Source organism: Saccostrea cucullata, unplaced genomic scaffold (genome assembly GCF_032062105.1).
Source record: "Saccostrea cucullata isolate Sc308-1 unplaced genomic scaffold, CSIRO_AGI_Scuc_v1 ctg39, whole genome shotgun sequence".
NCBI classification, from domain to species: domain Eukaryota; kingdom Metazoa; phylum Mollusca; class Bivalvia; order Ostreida; family Ostreidae; genus Saccostrea; species Saccostrea cuccullata.
In genome coordinates this window covers 31,711-58,818 of record NW_026937104.1, presented here as the reverse complement: position 1 = coordinate 58,818, position 27,108 = coordinate 31,711, and the positions used below count along the sequence as shown (strand labels likewise).

The window sequence follows — 27,108 nt, the reverse complement described above, 5'->3', positions numbered from 1 at the left end:
GGAAGAGCATGTCCAAGTCTATTCAATCACATTGTAATCGATTAAAATACAATATCTTACCCATACACTTCATATACCTTATAGCAGGTTTTTTTAAGCCTGTGTTAAATTCTGCATATTGTTTGCTGAAGGTATAAAGTTGGTTGACACAGATCACAGGTACTTGTGGACAGGACCCCCCCCCCCCCCCCTGATAGAAAGCAAGATTATCTTCTCACATTTTGTAAGCTACAAAACCAATGACCCCAAGCACAACCAGGGCGCAGATAATTCCGATGGCCACTCCCCCTCCTCCCCCTTCCGACTCCTCCTCTGTTTTAAATATCGGCTGTAAAGTAGGTGATATGGAGCCAGCGTCTTTTTCTTCTTTACCAACTGCAAAATTTACTTTTAGTTTTGAGATAATTTCAAAGACTATGGTATAAACAGCAAGGATTTAAAATCGGCATTATTAGCAAAGGTGCATATTAACTTCCATCGTTATGATGGAAAATAGAAAATTTTATTTGTGTCAAAGATCTGTGGTAAATGATTCATTTTAATTTGTATTTTAGTAAAAAGAGAGTTTTGCATATTAAAAATACCTTGAAACCCTACCATGATAAATCATTTCGGACTATTTCATTGTTAGGTACAAATTATTGTCATTATACATTGAATAACTCAATCTTATCTGTTTAATACTTTTATTGCAAAATAATACTTGTGTGATCTCCAAAGAAATCTTTTTTTATTTTGTGCCGTAGGACTGTACCCTGTACATAATAAAATCTTTATTTTTTCTATATTTTATCAGAAAAAATGAAATGTACTTATATTTTATAAATAAACATTGGCTGAAAAATTCATCTTGGTGAGCCCGTTTTTTATTTTTTTAAAAATGCTTTGTCCACTATTTTACCAGGCAACTCACAATCACCATTTAAAAAAAAATCATATTCCAATACTGTAGTTTCCTTATTTTTCGCGAGTACTTTTTATCGCAAATGGGCTCTACAACAGCAAATCACGGCGGGAATAAGGATTCGCGAATGGACGGTTGATCAAGAGTTTTAACATATTTCAGCACCTTAAAAATAAAGGCGAATAATTTAATTTCGCGTTTGGTGCTTCTCGCGAAATTACGTGATAATTAATTCCACGCGTATATTTAGGAATCTACAGATACATGTACTAAGATATCATCAGTATTATTGTACAGCCCTATCCCCAAAAAATGTGGAAGAGCATGTCCAAGTCTATTCAATCACATTGTAATCGATTAAAATACAATATCTTACCCATACACTTCATATACCTTATAGCAGGTTTTTTTCAGCCTGTGTTAAATTCTGCATATTGTTTGCTGAAGGTATAAAGTTGGTTGACACAGATCACAGGTACTTGTGGACAGGACCCCCCCCCCCTGATAGAAAGCAAGATTATCTTCTCACATTTTGTAAGCTACAAAACCAATGACCCCAAGCACAACCAGGGCGCAGATAATTCCGATGGCCACTCCCCCTCCTCCCCCTTCCGACTCCTCCTCTGTTTTAAATATCGGCTGTAAAGTAGGTGATATGGAGCCAGCGTCTTTTTCTTCTTTACCAACTGCAAAATTTACTTTTAGTTTTGAGATAATTTCAAAGACTATGGTATAAACAGCAAGGATTTAAAATCGGCATTATTAGCAAAGGTGCATATTAACTTCCATCGTTATGATGGAAAATAGAAAATTTTATTTGTGTCAAAGATCTGTGGTAAATGATTCATTTTAATTTGTATTTTAGTAAAAAGAGAGTTTTGCATATTAAAAATACCTTGAAACCCTACCATGATAAATCATTTCGGACTATTTCATTGTTAGGTACAAATTATTGTCATTATACATTGAATAACTCAATCTTATCTGTTTAATACTTTTATTGCAAAATAATACTTGTGTGATCTCCAAAGAAATCTTTTTTTATTTTGTGCCGTAGGACTGTACCCTGTACATAATAAAATCTTTATTTTTTCTATATTTTATCAGAAAAAATGAAATGTACTTATATTTTATAAATAAACATTGGCTGAAAAATTCATCTTGGTGAGCCCGTTTTTTATTTTTTTAAAAATGCTTTGTCCACCATTTTACCAGGCAACTCACAATCACCATTTAAAAAAAAATCATATTCCAATACTGTAGTTTCCTTATTTTTCGCGAGTACTTTTTATCGCAAATGGGCTCTACAACAGCAAATCACGGCGGGAATAAGGATTCGCGAATGGACGGTTGATCAAGAGTTTTAACATATTTCAGCACCTTAAAAATAAAGGCGAATAATTTAATTTCGCGTTTGGTGCTTCTCGCGAAATTACGTGATAATTAATTCCACGCGTATATTTAGGAATCTACAGATACATGTACTAAGATATCATCAGTATTATTGTACAGCCCTATCCCCAAAAAATGTGGAAGAGCATGTCCAAGTCTATTCAATCACATTGTAATCGATTAAAATACAATATCTTACCCATACACTTCATATACCTTATAGCAGGTTTTTTTAAGCCTGTGTTAAATTCTGCATATTGTTTGCTGAAGGTATAAAGTTGGTTGACACAGATCACAGGTACTTGTGGACAGGACCCCCCCCCCCCCCCCCCCATATTCAACCCCGGGGCTTATTGGACATTTTTTCAAAAATTATATTTATTACACTTATTCATCATGTGTACAATATGAAAAAATCGTCAAAACCCTGAAACAATCGCTCCACAAAAAATACCCCACTATACATAATAAGGGAGAAAGGTATGCGTCTCCGATTTGTTTACGTTGTACCCCCACTGGTCTTTCTGGGATTAAAACCATGTATTTATTTTATTTCAACCTAAAATGTCGATTCACATCGTCTCTACATATATTTCTGTCTTAGTGCATGCTGTCGGATTATCTCTACATCTCTTAAGAATCCCACAATATCTGATTATCTCCTTAAACAGTTTTCCAGTCAGAACGTTGAAATTTCCCTAGGTAATCGCAACGGAAGTGCATAGAGAATGTATCACTTATTAGGATAACGTCCGAGAGAGTTTTGGACTGACGTAATACGAAAAACAAGAGGCCCATGGGCCACATCGCTCACCCGAGCATTGTGGCTAGGAAAAAGTAGTAATTGGTTTACTATTGAAAAGTTTGAATCCAAAAGTTTGGCCCCGCTCTACCCCCGGGGGTCATGATTTGAACAAACTTGAATCTACACTACCTGAGGATGCTTCCATATAAATATGAGCAATAATGGCTTTGCTATTCTTGAGAAGAAGATTTTTAAAGAATTTTCCTATATATTTCTATATAAAACTTTGGTCGGCCATTGTGGCCCCGCCCTACCCCCGGGGGTCATGATTTGAACAAACTTAATTCTACAGTACCTGGGGATGCTTCCATATAAATATGAGCAATTATGGCTCTGCTGTTCTTGAGAAGTAGATTTTTAAAGAATTTTCCTATATATTTCTATGTAAAACTTTGGTCGGCCATTTTGGCCCCGCCCTAGCCCCGGGGGTCATGATTTGAACAAACTTGAATCTACACTACCTGGGGATGCTTCCACATAAATATGAGCAATTATGGCTTTGCTGTTCTTAAGAAGAAGATTTTTAAAGAATTTTCCTATATATTTCTATATAAAACTTTGGTCGGCCATTTTGGCCCTGCCCTACCCCCGGGGGTCATGATTTTAACAAATTTGAATCTACACTACCTGGGGATGCTTCCATATAAATATGAGCAATCATGGCTTTGCTGTTCTTGAGAATAAGATTTTTAAAGAATTTTCCTATATATTTCTTTGAAAACTTTGATCGGCCATTGTGGCCCCGCCTCACCCCCGGGGATCATGATTTAAAGAAACTTGAATCTGCACTACCTGAACATGCTTCCATATAAGTATGATGAATTATGGCTTTGTTATTCTTGAGAAGAAGATTTTTGAAGAATTCTCCTATATATTTCTATATAAAACTTTGGTCGGCCATTGTGGCCCCGCCCTACCCCCGGGGGTCATGATTTGAACAAATTTGAATCTAGACTACCTGAGGATGTTTCCCCATAAGTTTCAACTTTCCTGGCACAGTGGTTCTTAAGAAGAAGATTTTTAAAACATACCACCAAATTTTCACTAATTCTCAATTATCTCCCCTTGAATAAGGGCATGGCCCTTCATTTGAAGAAACTTGAATCCCCTTCACCCAAGGATGCTTTGTGGCAAGTTTGGTCGAAATTGGCCTAGCGGTTCTTGAGAAGAAGTCGAAAATGTGAAAAGTTTACGGACAGACAGACAGACAGACAGACGGACAGACAGACGGACAGACGGACGCCGGACAAAATGTGATCAGAAAAGCTCACTTGAGCCTTCGGCTCAGGTGAGCTAAAAACTAAACTCTGTTGGAGAGCAAACCACCCTTGCAAGAAATGAGAGAATTTGTAGAATGTGCGACATGAACTGTGTGGAAGATGAGATACACTCACTGATTGAATGTCCATTATATAAACATGATAGAGATGACTTTTTTAATATTATTGCTAAAAGTAATAAAAATTTCTATACTTTAACAAATAAAGAAAAAATTTTATGGATTATGTCTAATGAAAATGACATGTTGCTTATCAAGCTGGGTAATTTTTTAATCAATATCTTTAAAATAAGAAATAGCAAATTATGCAATGTTAAACAAAGAAACAAATAAATACAAATGAGTAATAATGTTTATACTCTAGTAAAAAAAAAACAAAAACAAAAAACTTTTATTTACAGTATATTGATTATATATGTTGTAATCCCCAACTGCTGTAACATCATTTATCTTTTGTTAGTTGCTACTATCAATTTTGAATTTCTTCTTGTATGTTTTTTTCTCATTACTTGTATGCCCTGATGGGCCCCAAATTGGTATTAATAAATCTTATCTTATCTTATAATCTCTCTCGGGTTTTATCATACATTCTCTATGCACTTCCGTTGCTTTTACTGAGGGAAATTTCAAACCGGAGTGGCATACCTTTCTCCCTTATAATGTATAGTAGTGGGGTATTTTTTGTGGAGCGATTGTTTTGGGGTTTTGACGATTTTTTCATATTGTACACATGATGAATAAGTGTAATAAATATTATTTTTGAAGAAATGTCCAATAAGCCCCGGGTTGAATATCGGGGGGGGGGGGGGGTCCTGTCCACAAGTACCTGTGACACAGATTTCTTGACATTACAGAAGATGTAGCAAATTCATTTTTACGGCTTACTACTAAACTGATAAAATCAGCCAAAGTACTTTATAACACCCTGCTAAAATACCTGCTATACAGTATAATAAACATAAAACAATAAGGTATAAACAATAAATATCTTTCTTGTAGCGTATCAGACTAACAATTACAATAATTACAGAAAAAATGCTCATAATTTAATTCATGCATCCTATCAGTGTAATGTACAATTCAGAAAAATTATGCATTCAGAAATCAGTTTTAATGCTGTAACAGAACTAGATGTCTCTTTACATGTTATCAGTTTTGAGAACTTGGTTTATTTCACTTTTATCGTCATCTAGCAATGTGTTTTTAACCTGTTTAAAATTATTTAAAATCCTTCAAAATCCTTTCATTATACATTGAATACTTTAAGATTATTAGCAATAATCACAAGTGCCCCATCCCCACAGGGACCCCCGACCCTGGGGCTACACATTTCACATTTACAAAAAAAGGTACCATTGTTTGATTTTAAAGCATTAATTTATTATAAGGATATATAATATTTAGAGCTCCTCTCCCTCTACAGTACCCCTGACACAGGGACCTTGAAATTCACAATTCTGGAAGAAGGACTCTTGCTCATCATAATTAGATATTATAGGAAAAGTTCATCTACTCAATACTCAGGAGCAGAGGAAAAAACAGATGGACTTCTGAGTTTACATAGTTGACCTAAAAAGATTTTTGTACTATTCCTGCAATTTTATTTGAAAGACTTTTAATACCTTCAGCATTTGCTTCATTTTCTGCGCCTTTAACTTTTGGTCCGCCTTTTTTCCCACAGTTTTTACTCTTTTTGGATAAGTGGGAGTGATCTAGTTTGTACCATCCTGTTACCAATGATGCAAATTTGTGCTCCAAGAAACCAATAGCCAATACCTTAGCCTGACATTGGAATGTCCCGGTAAGAGTATCACACAGATCCATTGGTATGGTAATTGAAAAATAGGCTAGATTTTCTAAAAAAAAAATATCAAAATTACATGCAGTTGGTAGTTGTGAAAAATATAAAATACATATGCGATTGTATGTCTTTTTTTTATTAGAATAACTTAATATTTAGGTGTTTATAAAGTTCTTCAGGCATTTTTAGAAACAGAAGCTACTGAAAAGATAAATGGAAAAACTTTGACTCTTGGTAAAAAAAAAAAGACACTTCAAAACACAAATAAATTAAACGCAAAATATTCTCACCACTGCCTGTTCTACCATCCCAAGCTGGATGCTTCTTTTTATCCAGCAGAATACGAAACTGTGGAAACATTCGAAATCTGTATGGATGTACAAACAATGCTTTTTTCTTCACCAGGCCTGCCAAAATCATTCGTGCATTGGGCCAGTCATCCAATGGCTGATAGAAGAAGTAAAACTCAGCAACTCTTATAATTTTTGCTTTGATTTCCTTCGTATCTACTTTGCACTGTAACTTCGTGTATCGTAATCCTTTAATTTCTTCATATTTTTCAGTTATTTTAGTATAGCCACCTTAAAAAAAAGTTGTATTTGAAAATCTAATTTTATTCATTCAGTCAACAGTGATCTTAAAAATTGTATAAGCTGTACAGTTTTATAAGTGTTATTTAATTACAGATGATCAAGTTGATAAAAAAAAAATTGTATGGTTATGTTTGTAAATGTGTGTACATTGATTGATTGTTTAACGTCCCTCTCGAGAATTTTTCACTCATATGGAGACGCCACCACTTGCCGGTGGAGAGCTGCAAATTTTGTCCTATACTCGGCACTCAGGGCCATTGAGCAGGGAGGGATCTTTTTCGCGCCAGCACCTACTGCGACACAGGACCTCGGTTTATAAGGTCTCATCCAAAGGACCAGTCTCCAGTCCTACAGTTGGATTCGAACGAACGACGTAAGGATTGACTCGTTACTTCGCGATTCTAGAGCAGAAGCTCTAACCACTGCGCCAAGCGGGCTGTGATCGAGGTAGGAAACCCTAGCTTAATCATTCCAAAAGGTTAAAGTTTTGTAAAATTTGCAAGAAAGGTTTAATATCCATGAACCCTAGATCAATGTAGAGGAATAAGCCAACAACATTGCCTACAAATATTTTTTGGTACAAGATGCAACTTTCTAAGAAAAAATATGGGAAAATGTTATTACCAGGAAATGACCAACATTAAATTTTCAGGTCAATTAAATGTGGTAAGGATGAAACAATTCAGCACACATACCGGTACTCTTTGTTGATCTTTGTTTTGCATCTTTTTCAGAAACTAAAAAAAATTATTATATTGTTTTTGTAATCCTTTAAAAAAATACTCGGTTTTAGAACAATCTGATTTCTTGAACATTATTATACATTATTAAGCTCTTAGGCTTTGTGTGAGTGTATTTCAAATCTGATATGATAACCTGATCCAATATAGGACAATCTTGCAGATTCCAAGTAGAGGTCTGGCAGAGTGTCCTGCATAAAACACAAACGATATTCAAGATTAAATAAACATAACATGGTAAAAGACTTCAATGATAACTTTTTTTTAGAAAGTTGAATGTTTCAACAAATAAACAAAAATACCAAAAGTTGAAGGTACTGCTTCTCTTCATCTTCATTTTTCTTACGTGTATCACCTATAAAATAAGTACAATCTTATATGAAGATGTGAATGTATAACTTCTAAAACACCCTACCCCTACTCCAAGATAAAACAACTGAAGTTTAAGGATTCCAGGTCTCATACTGTACACATCACTTGGACACAATTCATATTATAATAGCTATCCGACCAAAACTATAGGAGGAGTAATATTTTGAAGAATTGTTTTTATTAAGACCGACATATGGACAGTTAACAGACAGAAGGCAAAACGGACACTACTATCGTATAGGCGTTCTTGGTCTCTGACCAGTAGAGTTAAAAGTGAAAAAGAATGACATTTTTAAATAGGTAAATAATGCAATAATATGCAGACAGTACAACATGAATACATTAACATACATTTTGAACTTACTCCTCCATCCTTAGCTTTATCTGCATTAAAATAAGCATAGATGGCATGTCCTGCAAAACCGTTTGTTCTCGGAACCTTTACTAAAGCATCACATCGAAATTGGCCGGGAGAGTCACACTCATCCATTATGAAGTACATCTGCAGATAATCAGTTTTCCCTGTAAATATCAGTCTTAAAATTATTTAAATAGGAGCTTAGACCCAATGCTTTTAAGTAATGGAGCACTACCAGTATATTAACCAGCGTAAATTTCACCTTTTTAAATGCTTGTATTTACTGTTCGTTAATAAATAAAAAAGAATATCTTAATTTAAAATACAAATTAAATATACATATAAGTAGTATTATTATACCTCTACTGTAATTACACTATATAAAATTAATACCATAAAACTATCTATTTCCCAGTGAAGAGACAATTTCCCTCATCTGAAGACTACTCCCTTGAAAATCAGAGCTACTCCCTGGGACTACTCCCTCATGAATATTTATTAGTAATTTTAACCAATCAAAGTGTTCAGTGGGCGGAGCGTTCAAGGAATCTCGAGTCTGTGACGTCATGTTAGACCCAATGTGCCTGTGGCGGAGCAGATGCCAGGGTGCTGGTGGTCGGTGCATTATATTATGAGCATATTTTGTATAATAATCGTTATTGTTCTTTATTGTTTACGATCTAGATCTAGTATCTCGTGATAATCCGGGATAATTTTAAGTGGACTTTATTACAGACCACTGTTATAGAATTTGTCATTGACAACCGGTGCCACCGTCTGGGATCCGGGCGTTTCCGTTCCGCGTCCCTGTTGAGTTCGTTCTTTTTAACTACCAGACTTAGACGTTTTTAGGAGTTTGTCTCCAATTTATTTATTTATCTACATATTTATATGGTTACCGTAATATTATTTGGTCAATTCCGATTGCTGAAGTGCTGAAACTATCTATAAAGGTAAATACTCGACTACATTTCCCTTGCATTTCATTGTTTACTTGAATATTGTTTTGTTATTTGTTGATTAATAAAATACTATTTATTAAATAAATCAAAGTCATCTATCATATCTGAATAATCGTTATTGTTCTTTATTGTTTACGATCTAGATCTAGTATCTCGTGATAATCCGGGATAATTTTAAGTGGACTTTATTACAGACCACTGTTACAGAATTTTTGGGGGCTTCGTCCGCGGGATACTATGATCAGATCATGTTCTTGTTTTGTTGACATTGTTCATTATTTCCGTTACTTTTATTAGGCCTGGTGTGATTTTTCATACAGCAATGGCCTCACGTTTATTTGAAAGTCTCAGTACAAGTTTGCGAAATTTGTTTTCGCCTCGCCCTACGTGTACTACTTTTGAGAGTAATCAAACACAAAATGTGAACCAAAATCATATTGTGTCAGGGTCAGAATTGTCAGAGAATAACATGAATGAGAGAATTGTTTTACCTTGTACTTGTTCCTCCGAAATGAATAATCAAGATCAGTTTCATGACGCAGTTGAATTCCCCATGAATACACAAAATAACAAACGCGGAGGTCTATCCTCACAAGAAAGTCAAAATCATCATCAATTTCAGTCAGCAAAAAACAGATTTTGTATGACACAGGGTGATCCCTCCTTAGAATTTCAATTTGCAGATCAATGCAAAACCCCAAACAAAGAGACTTTGTTCTCAGAGAAATTGTGCGAGAATGATGAAAATTCGCAGGTCTTTCAGTCCTATACACCACAGAAAAACAATATCCCTGCCCCGAACACACAGTATCGTTCCTCATCAACACTTAAACAGCGTGGTTTGTTCCACAGTGAACCGACAACTTCTAGTCACATGATCAATAGGGGTTTCCCAAGGAATGCGGAAGCTTCCGGTGTACAATCAATTCATACACCAATACATTCAACCCCGTGTTTTGAACACAAAGTCCAACGCCCAGAAATTCCCTCTCAAAATTCATGCAATGTTGTTAGAAAAGAAAAAGAACCTGATAAGTTCGATGGGAAAAATGTAGAGTGGCCCGACTATTTAACACATTTTGAACAGGTCGCTTTGTGGAATCAATGGTCAGATGACGAGAAGGCCATACAGTTAGCCATGTCGCTTCGTGGCACCGCACAGCGAATACTTAGTGAATTAGCACCGGAACAATTATCAAATTTTTCGTGTCTTAAATTTTCTCTAGCACAGAGGTTTTGTCCCTCTGAACGAGAAACCGCACATAGATGCGAATTTAGGGCTCGAAAAAGACTCAGGGGAGAATCCGTCTCAGATTATGGGTATGCACTTAATCGTTTGGCAAATCGTGCGTTTCCTAACATACCGATGTCAAGTCGCGAAAATTTAGTTATTGACCAATATATCAGTGGTCTCGGTGACATAGAACTAAAGAAATATGTGCAGTTTGCACACCCCTCGACTTTAGATAAAGCCATTTCCTTGGCAGTAGAGTTTGAGGCGTTTGACGGAGCACATAACAAGACATTACTCAAACCGCGTAATTTTGAACAAGATTTTTTCTTGAATCAATCTAACGTCCGAGCCGTACAAAAAGAAGGCATTCAGAAAACTCCAAACTCTTATGCGTCAGATGAATCAGTTTTGTCTGAAATCACAAAAACCATGAAAGAACTTCAGTCTGCGGTAAACGAATTAAAACGTGCTAACGAATCCAGTTCAAAACCAAAAAATACCGCGAATTCAACCATCAGGTGTTATACCTGCGGCAAATCTGGCCACATTAGTCGAAAATGTCCAGAAAGACCTCACAATTTCCCACAGCAAAATGACAAAGCTACCTCATCGCACCAGTTTCCAAAGAATAACCCAAACGCCGACGGACTGTCCTTGCGACCGGAAGTTCAGTCCATGAAGTATTAGATGAATCTCCGAAACGGTCACCGGGAAGCATTCGGTTATCGGCCTTGACAGGTTCATGCTGGTTTGCTAATGTTTTAATAAAGTCATTATGTATGCAAATGTTGATTGATACAGGGTCTGCCGTTTCACTCATTTCAAAAGATATTTTAGGAAATCTAGGTCTTTGTGACCAACACTTACAAAAAGTGTCTACCGAACTTAAAACTGCAGATGGGGAACCATTACAAGTCTATGGTCAAACTGAAATTACTTTGGGTTTGGGAAAGAAAGAGTTTAATATACCCGTAATAGTGGCAGAATTAGGTGATCTTTCGGGAATATTAGGTTTAGATTTCTTGTCTAAAAATGATGTTTTATTCGATCTCGGAGAAGGTATATTGATCTTTCCTGATTTTCAAGTCCAGCTAGTGAGTGAAGATAATGTTGCTTGTGCGCGGGTTTATCTCGCAAAAGATATAGTCATTCCTGGTTCCTCTGAAATTTTTGTAGAGGGTGATTTAGGAAATTCACGTTTTAAGAGTTTAGAAGGTTTAGTTGAACCTCACTCTGGTGATAGTTTAGGTCAGGAAATATGTGTTCCAAAGTCCCTAGTAAATGTCAGTGATGGCAAGGTCCTTTTTTCGATATTAAATCTTAACCCAGAACCTGTCCAAATAAAGAAAAACACTCAAGTGGCGACCATTCAAGGTATAACAACTGCAACCGATTTGGTTGATAATTTCGAACAATTAGAGTGTAATGAAACTCAGAAAACTGAATGTTTACCTGATCATTTAAAAATCATGTTAGACAACGTTTCGTCTGAACTTACAGAAAACGAGAAAAACGAACTAATTTCGGTTTTATACCGATATACTGACGTGTTCGTGGGTTCAGATGGAAAACTAGGTCGTACTACCAAAGTTACTCATACAATAGACACTGGTAATAATAAACCAATCAAATTACCCCCACGAAGATTACCTTTAGCTCAACGAGAAATAGCTGAAAATGAAATACAAAATATGCTCGAACAAGATGTTATTGAACCAAGTTTTTCTCCATGGGCATCTCCCATAGTTTTGGTTAAAAAGAAAGACGGAAGTACTCGATTTTGTGTCGATTACCGCAAATTAAATCATATAACCGTCAAAGATGCGTATCCCCTACCCCGAATTGATGAGTCAATAGATGCACTGTCAGGCTCAATGTACTTTTGTACACTAGATATGGCTAGTGGGTACTGGCAGGTGGCAATGAACGAAAACGATAAAGTAAAAACTGCGTTTGCGACTCATAAAGGACTTTACCAGTTCAAGGTCATGCCTTTTGGCTTAACAAATAGTCCTGCGACATTTGAAAGATTAATGGAATTAATATTACATAGTTTACAATGGGAACGTTGTTTAGTTTACCTAGACGATGTGATTGTTTTCGGAAAAACTTTCACAGAAACGTTATCAAATTTGACAAAAGTTTTTGACCGATTCAGGGACGCAAATCTTAAACTTAAACCTAAAAAATGTATTTTATTTCGGGAAGAAGTATCCTTCTTAGGGCATGTTGTGTCAAAAGATGGTGTGAAGTGTGACCCTAAAAAGATTTGTGCAGTTCAAGACTGGAAAACCCCCGAAAATGTCACAGAAATAAAAAGTTTCTTAGGACTAGCCTCATATTATAGGAAATTTATTCCTGAGTTTGCTACAGTGGCATATCCACTCACTCGTTTGACTCAAAAAGATGTTCCATTTACATGGAATAGTTCCAGTGAAAAGGCATTTCAAACACTTAAGAAACTTTTGATTTCATCCCCAGTATTATCATACCCAAATTGTCATGATACATTCATACTCGATACGGACGCTTCGAACGACGGAATTGGCGCCGTACTTTCACAAATTCAAAACGGCGAAGAAAGAGTCATTGCGTACGGCAGCAAAACATTATCTAAAACCCAACGCCGTTATTGTACGACCTATCGGGAGTTGCTAGCAGTAGTCGTGTTTGTTAAACAATTCAAACACTACCTATGGGGTAGAAAGTTTTTACTTCGTACTGACCATTCGTCCTTAAAATGGCTTCGTAATTTTAAGGAACCCGAGGGTATGATAGCCAGATGGATATCTGTGCTTGATACTTATGATTTTGAGATACAGCACCGTAAAGGCTCTTTGCACATAAATGCGGATGCTATGTCTAGAAAGCCCAGACGTAGATGCCGTCAAGAAAACTGCGAATGCACTATTTCTACTGTAAATGCGATACAGTCTAAAAAATCAAATCATAATACTCGCAACGTAACAACTAACTGGTTAGATAAGTGGTCTGATGACTATGTGTCAAAACTTCAACAAAATGACCCTTCTCTAAAAACTATGAGTGAAATCATACATAGCGGCACAAATGTTTTAGATCCGGTTTATAGGACCGATCCTGAAATTCGACAATTATGGAATTTGAAAGATACTCTTGTATCAAAAGATGGTATTTTATATCGTCAATGGTTCAGTATTCCGGAAAATATCCATAAATTGTTATTAGTGGTACCAAAGTCAATAAGAAAAGAGATTATGTATCAATTACACAATCAACGTGTAGCGGGACATTTGGGTCGCGACAAAACTTTAGCTTCTATATGCGCTAGATTTTACTGGCCTGGTATGTCATCTGATGTAGAAAGATGGTGTCAAAATTGCACTGTGTGTGCACGGCGTAAACCAGGGCCAGGTCCAGGCAAATCCCCAATGCAGCATTGCCCCGCATACCGACCATTACAATGCATTGCCATTGATATAATGGGACCTTTACCCATGACAGAAAAACATAATGAGTATATAATGGTCATAGGCGATTATTTTACCAAATGGAAAGAAGCTTTTGCTCTACAAGACCATACTGCACAGACAGTAGCAGATGTTCTAATAAACGAATTTATATGTCGCTATGGTACCCCATACCGTATTCACACTGATCAAGGCAGAGAATTTGAGTCTCAATTGTTTTCTGAATTATGTGAAAAATTTGACATATATAAAACCCGAACTACTCCTTACCGGCCTCAATCAGATGGCATGGTGGAACGATTTAATCGTACTTTACAACAAATGCTTTCATTATTTGTCAATAAACATAGAAATGACTGGGATGACCATCTGCCCTATGTCATGATGGCCTATCGTGCCTCTCTTCATGAAAGTACAAAATGTTCTCCAAATTTATTAATGTTAGGACGTGAAATAGACTTTCCTATTGACATAATTGCTGGTAACCCACCAAATTATGAAGAATCATGCATCAATGAATACATTGAATTCGTAAAAGAAGCTATGTCTTCTGCATTTCAGCATGCTGGAGAAAGTCTTGAAAGTAGTTTTAAGCGTCAGAAAAAATACCATGATCAGAATATAAAACTCAGAACTTTCAGTGAAGGTGACCTAGTTTGGAGGTGGTATCCTCCTTGGGCAAAGCAAAAGTTAGGGTTAGGATGGCGTGGTCCATATAAAGTCAAAAGAAAAATCAGTAATGTCACATATCAAATACAGTCTTGTAATACAGATGTTTTAGTTGTGGTTCATGTTGACCACCTTAAACCCTATTTTTCAGAAGAGTTAGACTCATCCAATTATGAACTCTACAATACCTTTGAGGTACAGACCGAGTATGACTCGAGTAGTGAATCACAAGAAATTATGACAAACGAACAAGAATCCTACAGGGAATGTTCCCAACACACAAGACATGGTCGTAGAATTAAACCTCCAACTCGTTTTTCACCATAAATCACAGTGAACATAACTAGGCTCTTGCATGTGAATTGTGTTAAATTTCAGTTGATAGTTATAATACTAACATATCATTTTATCATGGCATATTCATTTATCATCTTCACCCTCATTATTTGTTATGTGACAATACAGAGATGGAAAATTAAGTCTTTGAGACTAATCACTCGAAGAAATTATAACTTAAAGTTAAGATATATGAATTCATACACTCACCCTTTGAGGTCGTTTTTGTAAACAAGGGTACATGTATAAATAGTTACAAGTATACTCATGTACATGATATTGTATTCATGCATGGAGTAATTCAAGTTATTGTTTCGAAGTACAGTAGGTCATAGTACCTGAGTCATGACTGATATATTTCAGTGTAGCATAGTGATCAGATTATTGCAATCTGTGTGCTTATACATACATAATATTTGCTATTAATATTTGTTTGAACATAGGTTTGCTATTTTACAGTTATTGTATACTAAATAGCTTGATGCCTACATAATTATACAATTATTGCATACTGAATAGTTACAGTTATTGTATACTGACTAGTTACAGTTATTGTATACATACTAGTTAGTTACCTACATATAGGAACTGATTGATGAGAGGAGACAAGATATATTCTTGACATTGAGTAAAATATATGACCTGTTGTCATTGTGACATTTTAGAAAGGTCCGAGTGTATGCAATTCATAGATTTTTCCTTTGGGGTTATACATTTTGTTCACAGAAAATTTTGTTAAAGAAAATACACAATACACTTTATTGGTGTTTACATGTACTTAAAATGGTAAGCAACATGTTTGCTATTTCCTCAAACTATGTGTTTATTTATTTACAGTTTCATTTGGATCATCCTTACAACATTTTCATCATCATCATCATTATCATCATCGTTTGATCCCATCCTTATCATCGTTGTCATCACCACCACTTTATATAGTCATGTCAATTATGGACACTGATGTCCTTGACCTTTTGGTCCACGATGAGGATCTTGCGGAACTTCTGGAATCTTCATCCTGCCCCTTTGAGTTCCATTCCGGAATGAGTTGTCCAGTAGTGTCCTGTGGTTTTACCTCCTTTACCACCAGGAAGAGTTATGCCAGGCACTGGGAGACGAAGCACAAGCTCCATCATGTTATCTTCTATTGTTCCATCCCAGGATGTAAGTCTACTTGCAAGCGAAAGACAGATATGCGTTTCCACCTCCGCAGTATTCATCACTTGTCCCAGCTGTCTCTAGAGAATCATCTCCAGCTGTGTCAACTTTAACTCAAACCGAATAGTAATTACATTGATCCTGGCAGCCTGAAATTTGTTTCTCGTCTCCCAGTTGCACCGACCACCAGCACCCTGGAATCTGCTCCGCCACAGGCACCTGCGACCTCATCTGCTTCTTCCGTAAGTTCCTCTACCATCAGTTCATCCTGTCTGCAATCCGCCACATCATTGCCTTCTGTCATTTCATCAGAAACGCCATCCGTCATTTCATCTTTGCCTCCTTCGTACGTTGCTGCGCCTGTTGTGTCATCTGCGACCTTGCCAGACTTTCCTCCAGTACAGCTTTCCACCGAAACCGGTAGCCAAACCGAGGAGTCCTCACCATATTCGTTATATTCCGTCCCTGTTGAGGAACAGAAGTTAGATCAGTTTATATTTGATATTGATTTTGAAATTGAACGTTTGATTAAATTGAAAGAAATAGCTAATGCAAGATTGAATGAGAGGAGTGAGCTTTTGCGTGAGAGAGAGTTGAGACGAGAGTTAGAGAGAGAGAACAGGAGATTGAGGAGTGAGATTGACAGCTTGAAGAGGAGTGAGAGTGAGCGTGAGAACGCATATTTTTCTAGAGACGAGCGTTTGGAGATGGTTGAGAGTGCGAACGGTAGTTTGAATTGTTATAAAAGAGATAGCACCAGTTTGTCAAACCGTCTTGGTAAGAAAGTTGTACTAGAGCCTTACAGGATTTTTGAAGAATAAATGTTGGTTTTTGTTTTTATATATGTATGTCACCTCAACTTATCTTACCATTTGTCATTCATCATCATCTTCATGTTTTCATTATTCCATTTTCATGTCCATCTTGAATTTTCTTCCTGTGCTTGCCTGAAATTACATTTGTAGAACTATGTACAGATGTGCTATCTGAGTATTTTTTTTTCAACAGTTGTGCTTATCTTATTTAAAGATTTTAGTATATTCAATTATTCATTATACATTCTCATTGAATTATCATTTCATGTTTACCTCGACGTTGTGCCGGTGACTTTCATTCTCGTACCACGTTTTCTGTCCCTTAATTCCGCCAGTGTGTCAGTGACTTTATTTCCGGTGATTCCGATTTAGACAGTCGTACCGTGTCTGTATGTCCATGGACAGTTTGCACGAGGTTGTGTCGAGAACTATAGTTATAGTTTTAACAAATTATTTATTTGTCATTTGAATTTGTGCTTAAAATTTGAAGACAATGTTGTGATTAGTATTATTTTCTATTGTATGTATACCTGAATATATATGTACAGATAAATAGTATACAAGCCTGTGTATTATTATGTGACAATGTGTTGATAGTTGATACAGAGATATGACATATGTGCATATTGTTATAGAGTTTAACCTTATGTGATATAATATATCTGTTTTTTTGTAATATAATGTTGTTGTGGATTAATTTAAATTGTTGATTGTTTCAACTATTTGAGCGAGTATCTGAGTATATATGCAGTATGTATCCATTATGTATAATTACAAATGTACTCTTCATATTTTTGAGAGAGAGACTTGAGTGATGTACTTATTTGCATATTTGTTATTTAATATATTGATGATATAGTCATGCATACTTTATATCTTGAGACTTATGTCTTCGACATAAGGTCTTAAGGTGGGGGGAATGTAGTGGAGTCGTATATTTTAATTAGAGTTATCTCTCTTGGATCTTGGGGGGTGCGCGGTTGTCATTGACAACCGGTGCCACCGTCTGGGATCCGGGCGTTTCCGTTCCGCGTCCCTGTTGAGTTCGTTCTTTTTAACTACCAGACTTAGACGTTTTTAGGAGTTTGTCTCCAATTTATTTATTTATCTACATATTTATATGGTTACCGTAATATTATTTGGTCAATTCCGATTGCTGAAGTGCTGAAACTATCTATAAAGGTAAATACTCGACTACATTTCCCTTGCATTTCATTGTTTACTTGAATATTGTTTTGTTATTTGTTGATTAATAAAATACTATTTATTAAATAAATCAAAGTCATCTATCATATCTGAATAATCGTTATTGTTCTTTATTGTTTACGATCTAGATCTAGTATCTCGTGATAATCCGGGATAATTTTAAGTGGACTTTATTACAGACCACTGTTACATTAACAATGTAACTATGACGTCAAAACATTTCGACATGCGATGTCAAAATCATACTTGAATTCTAACAAAATGAAGATAAGAATAATTCTTCGAAATGTCAGTGAAAATACTTTTTTCAAAATAATTTAATTGTTTAGGACACGATGTATTGCTTATCATACAATCTGTTAACCCGCATGCATTTGTAATTATGCCTCTACAGTGTTTATTAATTTTTTAAAATGTCGGAATATCTGGTTAAAAAAAAATTTAATCGCTTATGATTGTTTCGGTATAATAAAACAGTTATGGAATGTGAACTCGAGAAATAGCAAATTTATGGTTCCCCTCGGCAGGAAACTATTTCCCTCGGCGGCTTCGCCGCCTCGGGAAATAGTTTCCTCCCTCGGGGAACCATAAATTTGCTATTTCCATCGTACCCATTCCATAACTGTATATTATTTAAAATATATAAATAGAAACGGAGGCGAAAAAGTGTAGTGACGTTATTTAAAATAAATTCGTTCAACAGGTGGGGGGTGTTAAGCCCCTCCCCCCCTCCCACTCACCCCTATATTTTTTTTTTACAGAAAAAGACATGATATGGGCATTGAAAATTGTGATAAATGGCAGCGTTTGAAAAATTGATATTGAAAGAACTTCAATTCTACCCCTTAACTAGATATTAATACAAAAGGATCGGTATTTAGATAAACCACTGAAATGTTCTGATCGAAACACACATTTTTAAAAGCTAATTAGTAAAATACGAAAGATTACACATGTTTTAAGAGAGCCATTCTATGTAATTACTTGAAATTTTATATAGGAGCTGTGGCACGCTGAGTCTCAGAATTTCTCCGAACTCTCTATGATCATGATGATGAAAGTCTTTGATACCCAAAACTGATTTCGGACAAAAATTGGTTGCTAAGTGTTATAATTACCATGGCAACATGTCTAAAAGAATTTTTAACATGTTTAGAGCCCCATAGTAAACATTTGCAGCAAAGAAAACAATTGTCCACGACTCTTTCCCACAGCTGAATTAAAGCCTGATGTCTTAAATGCATGATAAACATGAATGGTTAATCAACTATTGCATGTTACTATGGTAACAAAGTATTCAAAAGTAAAAAAAAAATAATGAATTTTATAAAAACATGCACTTAAAAATAAAAAAAACAATCATGAATGATAGGATGAAATGTGACCAAATGATAGGAAAAGAGCCTTGAAAAATATACCAAGAACACATTATATTTTATGTGCTGTTCTTGAGAAGAGCAATTTTAATGATTTTGCCTTTGCATTATTATGCTAAACTTAAAATCCCATTGTGGCCCCACCAACCCCCCCCCCCCCCCCCCGTGATCATAATTTGAACAAACTTGAATCTACATTACCTGAGGATCTTTACTGGCTCAGTGGTTCTCTCTCGAAGATTTTAAAAGAAATTTTCCTATGTTTAACTTTTATCTCCCTATTGTGGCCCCAACCTACCCCTGCTGGTCATGATTTGAACAAACTTGAATCTACACTACCAGAGGTTGCTCCCATACTAGTTTCTTCTTTCCTGGCACAGTTGTTCTTGAGAATAAGATAATTTTTTAAGAAGCCGCTTTTTTTTCTGTTATTTAATGTTTTTGCCTTTGCATTTTTTTGCTAAAATTAAAATCCCATTGTGGCCCCACCTACCCCCCCCCCCCCCCCCCGGGATCATAATTTGAACAAACTTGAATCTACATTACCTGAGGATCTTTACTGGCTCAGTGGTTCTCTCTCGAAGATTTTAAAAGAAATGTTCCTATGTTTAACTTTTATCTCCCTATTGTGGCCCCAACCTACCCCTGCTGGTCATGATTTGAACAAACTTGAATCTACACTACCAGAGGTTGCTCCCATACTAGTTTCTTCTTTCCTGGCACAGTTGTTCTTGAGAATAAGATAATTTTTAAAGATGCCGCTTTTTTTTCTTTTATTCATAATTGTGAAATGGTGAAATAGTTTTAATTTTCATATATAAAGATTAATTTATGAAATAAATCAAAAAAAATATTTCGTAAAAAAAAAAATGTTGCCGTGGTTGGATTTTAACCGTGGTGCTTTGGATTGTGGGGCGAGCTGCCTATCAGCTGGACCATGAAGTGATATGACCACTGAATCATAAATCATTTAAATAGCCATGACAATAATTAAATCGTACTTCAATAAATATTTTATGTTAAAATTATTCTTGGATTGATGTAAGTTCCTTATTTTAAATGCCCATCTCAATATAGGAAAGTAATGAAATAATAATGTTTCTTTAATGTAATAATTTTTTATTCCTTGGTTTGAATCGTCTCCATATCAGTGAAATATTCTGGAGAGGGACGTTAAACAGTATACAATCAATCGGTTTTTCATAATAAGACAAGCCATATTGCGATCGAAAGCACTGCTACCTAGAAGCATTTTAAATTTTAAATAAATTAACAGTTTATTTTTATAGAAGTTATATCAAGGCATGTAATTATATGTCTATTCAGTATCCTGTTTTATTCTGTATATTTCATGATCGAGCTGAATTGTTTACATATGAAATTGTTTCTTACAAAAGACATTATTGATCAAATTTATTATTATACCCCCCGCTTGAAAAGCAGGAGGGTATATAGTAATCGTTAATTCCGTCCGTCCGTCCGTCCGTCTGTCCGTCCGTCTGTTACGCTTTGGGGTACCCATCTCTTAATCCGCAACTCCTCCTTTACCGCTGAATGAAATTTATCGAGACTTTCAAGGAATATTTGTTACAGAACGCCATTGTGCACCTCCTATTTTACTTTTTGATCCGACATATATTTTGGGTTTCCCATAGCAAAACATGGACACTGCCATTTATACACATATGGGAAGCGGGGGGTATCATTTAGTGAGTTCATTGCTCACAGTACCTCTAGTTTCCGTTACAGAATTATTATATCATAATATCACATATTATAGAATAGTAAAACAATAGTGTAGTCTTGATAAACCAATGAACTAGTGTTATTTTTCAAAGTATTTTATTTTTACACTTAGTTTAGAATATAATGATCAGTGATATAGAATATTATGCATTAAAGGTCTGTTACATTATCATATTAGGTTAATAACAGAGATGTGACGGATCACTATCCATGGGTTTTTGATTACTCCTTTACTTAAGGTATGTTTTATCCATGAATAAGGTCATGTATATTGGTAAATATAATATAGGCATAATAACAATTTATACAAATGCCTGAGTATAATGAAATTTATTATACCCCCCGCTTGAAAAGCGGGAGGGTATATAGTAATCGTTAATTCCGTCCGTCCGCCCGTCCGTCCGTCTGTTACGCTTTTGGGTACCCATCTCTTATCCGCAACTCCTCTTATACCACTGAATGAAATTTGATGAAACTTTCACAGAATCTTTATTACATATTGCCATTGTGCACCTCCTATTTTACTTTTTGATCCGACATATAATTTGGGTTTTCTGGCAAAACATGGACTTTGCCATTATAACTATATGGAGGCGGGGGGTATCATTTAGTGAGCTCATCCCTCACAGTACCTCTAGTTTAATTGTGCAATTGCATTGCAAATTGTAAATGTAATTTTCATAATAGTTATTGATGTTAGATTTTGTTACTTTTCATATTATACTATTTTTATAGCCTCAGTCCACGAACTTTTTGATAACCCCTCGTATTGTAGGCCATCACCATTTTAATTTCATTTAAGTGGATGCTGATGGTGTTCTGTAATTAAAGACGAGTGGAGACGAATCTTTTTGAGAATATTAGACAATGAGTATCTTTGTTTTTTTTCTTTAATGGAGTTTATTTATTTTCATTTATAATGTCCAAATCTAAATATTGAAGTCGATTCAACAACTTAATCCTGAGGTAAATGGTAAACGTAAGGTTGCAACACCAGTTTTATTGTCAGACAGTAAGGGTTTATATTTAAAGAGGGAAATAATCACAGAATTGGAAAAAAGAAATTCTATTCTGGTGTAAAAGTGGAGAACGAACAAGCGATGCAATTGACTGGTTAAAAAGAAATGTAAATTCAAAAATAAGATATTACATTTGTATTGCAAAATTCATCAGTATGTATGGTTAGGACTTAGGAACTTGTGATTTGACAATGAAGTCTAGGAAATTCACATCCATTAGAACTTTGAATGATGACAATGTCGAATTCCTAAAGAGCAAATTTGTAGAAGTGATTAATTTTATAAAGAAGTACAAGGAAGTGAAAGTTAATGTTCTGGAAGTTCCGGTTTATTCCATTTCGAAGTGGAACAAAGCAAAGAAACATGAGGATCCATCCAAGTTTCAAGAGGACGATAAACTATTAGAGACACATATTGAAAAGCTGAACCAAATCATTCGTGAATTGAATAAAAATGCTCGATCTCCAGTTTTCTCTCGATCTCTTGAGAAACAGAAAGGTGAATTAGGGCAAGAAGAGTGTTTATTATACTCTTCAAAAAAAAAAAAAAAAAAAAAAAAAAGAAACGCATAGTAGAATTTTACTGTCACATCAAACATAGAGGTAATTTAGTAAAATGATGTATTGATAATACAGAAATGTGGTTTACAATAGGAATACCATCTAAATGTCATAATTACTCAAGAGTTTTAAAATCCTAGACAGTTTAAGGTAATTAAAGATCAATATCTGGTATGCCCCCCGCAGATACAAATGATAGCAAAAAACAGCATGTAATAAAACCAAATGTGTGCAATAAAAACTGTATAGGAATACTCTCCCACTCCAAATGTAAAGCTTAATTGGAGAGCTGTTGCAGAGTCTGAGGATGCGATTGTCTTTGATAAATCATGTGTATACATCTTGTCCAATGCTGCTCAATAGGGGTTAAATCTGGTGTTTTAGATGACTATGGCAGAAACAGGTTGTTGTTGCTTTGCAAGAATGGGAGAGTCTGTGGCAACGCAGTTTGAAAAAATTACGCACTTTGAAAAATTTTTTCAAAGTGCGTTAAAATTGGGACAAAATCAACGCAATTTGAAAATTTTTTTCAAAGTGCGTTAAATTTGGGACCAACTCAATGCACTTTGAAAAATTTTTTCAAAGTGCGTTAAGAGTCTACATCAATTTATCCCATGTTTACCCCTTTATCCCGTGGATATGACTCATTGGATAAATTTTACATATCCCACACTTAAGTGCAGTTATGACGTCACAATGGTTTTTGCGTTAGCGTGATGAAGTAAAATATAGCGGAGTCCCTTATAAAATCAGTGTAAAACATCATTTGTGAAGTAATAAATAAAAAAGAATCTCATTTGTAGTTGAATATGATTTTTATCCAACTCGTGTGTTTTTATCACACAACTCGTTGGATAAAAATCATATTCAACTACAAATCATGGGAGATCCTATATATATTTTACCATGGAGATACTTAACGCACTTTGAAAAAAAAAAATCATATTTTAGTCATGGAAAGATTTTATTTGTTATTTATCTTTCAAAAAACTAAGCCTAACCCTAAACTCAAAAATGAATTGATTTACTCCCGTCGAAAAGAGGAGAAGAAGGGTATAAGATCCCTTAGTCCAAATCTTTATCTTTCCAATACATAGGTGTCGGTAACAAACGGGGGAGGGGAGCAATAAACCTAAAAAGGGTACGCTGCATTTTCAATGCTTATACGATGTATATATCTTTCCAAAATAAGTGGAGGGCTTAGCCCCCCCCCATCCCCTCCCCTGGCCCTTCGCCCAGTCTCGATGTCTATGCTATACTCTAAGCATTCATATAATTATGTATTTACCTAACTGGTATGACGTTGAAAACTTTCAATAATAAATGAGTTAATTAAAACAGATGAAAACTAGAAATTTTTATGTACAGTAAAACGTATGAGAAAGAATTTTCATAGTTTTGAACAATCAAATTGGCCCCTTTTTATTATGATAAATGCTAAGTTTCTTGAAGCTGTCCTGTGTTAGTGCCCCCCCCCCCCCCCCTCCTATACACCTTTACATCTACTTATCAAAGACTAGAATTAAAAAAAAAGAAGAAACGAATTAATGATCTTAAACAATCGTCACTCTTTTTTTCAAGACCCTTTAATTTTCCCTTTTATCTTATCAAAACCTTAAATATAAACGTCAATATCTCAGGTCCTACAGTGACTTTATCATAAAAAAGTTATCAAACCAGGATCTGTTATTTATCATACCGATTATTTGAAGGAATATTGATAAATCTTTACATTTTTTTCAAAGTGCGTTAATATGGTCGATATTAACGCACTTTGAAAAAAAAATATTTTTTTCAAAGTGCGTTAGCTTGGTCCCAAATTTTAACGCACTTTGAAATTTTTTTTCAAAGTGCGTAATTTTTCAAAGTGCGTTGTAACAAGTGTCAAACGAGTGGTATGTTGCTGTGTATTGTCAGTTTGAACTACAGCTATAGAATGCCGCAAAATTGAATAGGCATGTGCAGGTAGAAAATCGTAAGAGTTCCTTTTTCTATCAAAGTCCTTTGAATACGACCCTTATTAGTACTTTTATGTGATACCATTTTCCATATCATTACACTACCACCACCAATTTTTTTAACGTCCTGGAGGCAGTTTTCTGTCTATAACGATCATTACGAAGCCTTAGCACTCTTAAATTTATAAAACGCTTCTGATGAACATTCTGGACTAATAGCTCGACCAAAATTTTCAGCGGTGATGCTGTGGTCATACTCTATTGATCTGAGATATTTGAAGTCGATATTTGGGGTGTTGTGGGGTCAGAACCAAGGCATGAATAATCCTTTTGCTATTATTCATAGTCAACTGAAAACAATCTTGTTAGATGGTCTGTGCAGTTCAGGAAGAGTTAATGCTCCAGATGACGTCATTGTGTTACATTCATGAAGCTTACGTAATCCTCTGAAGTGATGCTGTGCTGCTGATGTCACATTTTTTGCGAACAATGGGTGTTTCAGGTTAATGATTTATGTTTTATAGGTAAGATATGGTGCTGTGCATAACATTAAAACCTTTTGCAATTGTAGACTGCGGTATACCAGCTTCCAGTTGCCCATTTTCCCTTTGTGCTATGCAAAATTCAAATGCAGCATTTTTAGAAAGAGTCAATTTCAGATAAAACCAGATTCAAAATATCGAGAACCCCTACTTTGATAGCCCTTTTGTGTCTGAAGTAATTGTATTAGAGACAAACAAATAAAAATTGAAATCAAACATTTTGAAGGAATTCTTTTGTCTGTGAGATTTGTAGAATAGCTATAAAGTTAACAATTGCATTCACAAATAATGCATTTTACTCGATTGTATCATGGCGTCTCCATATGAGTGAAAAATTCTCGAGAGGGACGTTTAACAATATACAATCAATCAATCGAATGCATCATATCCTTCTAAAAAAGAAATTATGAAAAAATTATCAAACATTTTAAAGGATATTGTTCCTACTATGCGTTTCTTTTTTTTAAAGAGTATATTTCAATTACGAACTATACATCGATGGTACACATCCTTGTTCGTTTAGTCTGACAGGTAATCTTTGAAAATCTCTGATAAGTGAGGAATCCTCGCGGTTAGTTATTTGCATTGTTCATCGGCAGTCGGTATATTTTCACTGAGTGGATATTAGTAAGTTTAACCTCGCTTTTCACTATCATTGAAAAATAACGGATACAATGTCGGACGTGAAAGAGGAGTTGGAGCAGATGAGGAAAAAGTTAAAGGAACTAGAGGTTAAACAGATGTCCACGCCAAAACCACAGTCCCAAGTCTATATAAAGTCTGAAAGAATAATACCATCTTTAGGAGGACGACCAATTACAGAGAGCGATCCTGATGTAGACGACTGGTTGTCTGATGTAAAGGAACATCTCAGTAGTATCCCAACGAAAGATGGCAAATTTGATTTCATATCAGATCATCTTACTGGCGCTGCAAAAACAGAAGTCCGGCTACGTCCCTCTGATAGTAAGAAAACATCAGAGGACATTTTAAAAATCATAGAGGACACATACAAAATACAAGACAATGTAGCACAATTACATCACAAATTCTACGAACGTATACAAAACGAAAATGAAAACTTAGACTCATATTCTTTAGCACTTATGATGATGATGCAAACAATTGCAAAAATAGAAGGAAGTGATTACAATACTATGGATAAAATTATAACAGACATAAATTACCATTTAATTTTTATTTTTGTAATTAAAATTATCCGATTTTAATTTATCGTGGGGAATTGTTGTGTATACAGTTGAATAGTAATAAGTTTTTAAACTTTAAATTTTTTTTAAAGTCTTGTGATTTCAAATTGTCCAAAAGTTCCTTGGAATTTTTAAGTATCCACATCTGATTTACACCACTTATTGAATATATTGCACAGTGCTCTTGACGTTTTTCCTTCACTAATGTCAATATCTTAGTGAGGGGTAAAGAAAGAGGCTTGGTTGAACATTTACTGGAACCTGGAATGTATTTTTATTTGGAAGGATTTTTATGAAGTTTCGGAATCCAATATATATAAGGTAGTTCAAATTAAATGATCCTAAATAGTGTAGACACATGTATAGACAATATCCATTAAATAAAATCTGTACACACAAATACATGTATATAGAGTCATAAATACCTAGGTTTCATCAAATTCACGAAGAACAAGGTATGGTTTCAATACAAATTTGGCCCTGTGATCTTCTAAAAAGTTAAACTGGTGTAAAAGCTGAAAATTCATGCTTTTTAAATAATTGAAATTCAATGCAGAAACATAGGTAATCAGAGATTACAGAGCTCACCTCAACGAAAGTTGTCTTTAAGTAAGGCAAAGTCACAC

General features: G+C 35.2%; 2 protein-coding genes across 2 annotated transcripts in view; both read right to left on the bottom strand.

Annotated features, from left to right (window-relative positions):
• The window catches only part of LOC134247341 (uncharacterized), a 46,828-nt gene that overhangs the window by 6,824 nt on the left and 12,896 nt on the right, over positions 1–27,108 (bottom strand). Inside the window, exons 3-12 of the mRNA XM_062729715.1 lie at positions 8,238–8,408; positions 7,817–7,869; positions 7,651–7,705; positions 7,470–7,511; positions 6,472–6,762; positions 6,003–6,236; positions 1,434–1,590; positions 1,281–1,297; positions 219–375; positions 61–125 (exon numbers count right to left, since the gene is read on the bottom strand). Of these exons, the coding sequence (XP_062585699.1) occupies positions 61–125; positions 219–375; positions 1,281–1,297; positions 1,434–1,590; positions 6,003–6,236; positions 6,472–6,762; positions 7,470–7,511; positions 7,651–7,705; positions 7,817–7,869; positions 8,238–8,408 (1,242 nt within the window). The remainder of the gene's footprint in view (positions 1–60; positions 126–218; positions 376–1,280; positions 1,298–1,433; positions 1,591–6,002; positions 6,237–6,471; positions 6,763–7,469; positions 7,512–7,650; positions 7,706–7,816; positions 7,870–8,237; positions 8,409–27,108) is intronic.
• LOC134247322 (uncharacterized) lies at positions 15,651–17,233 on the bottom strand. Its single transcript, XM_062729690.1, has 3 exons — positions 17,141–17,233; positions 16,922–16,999; positions 15,651–16,517 (listed from the first exon to the last, which is right to left on the bottom strand). The coding sequence occupies exons 2-3, from the start codon at positions 16,929–16,931 to the stop codon at positions 16,183–16,185; spliced, it is 345 nt and encodes a 114-aa protein (XP_062585674.1). The 5' UTR covers positions 16,932–16,999; positions 17,141–17,233; the 3' UTR covers positions 15,651–16,182.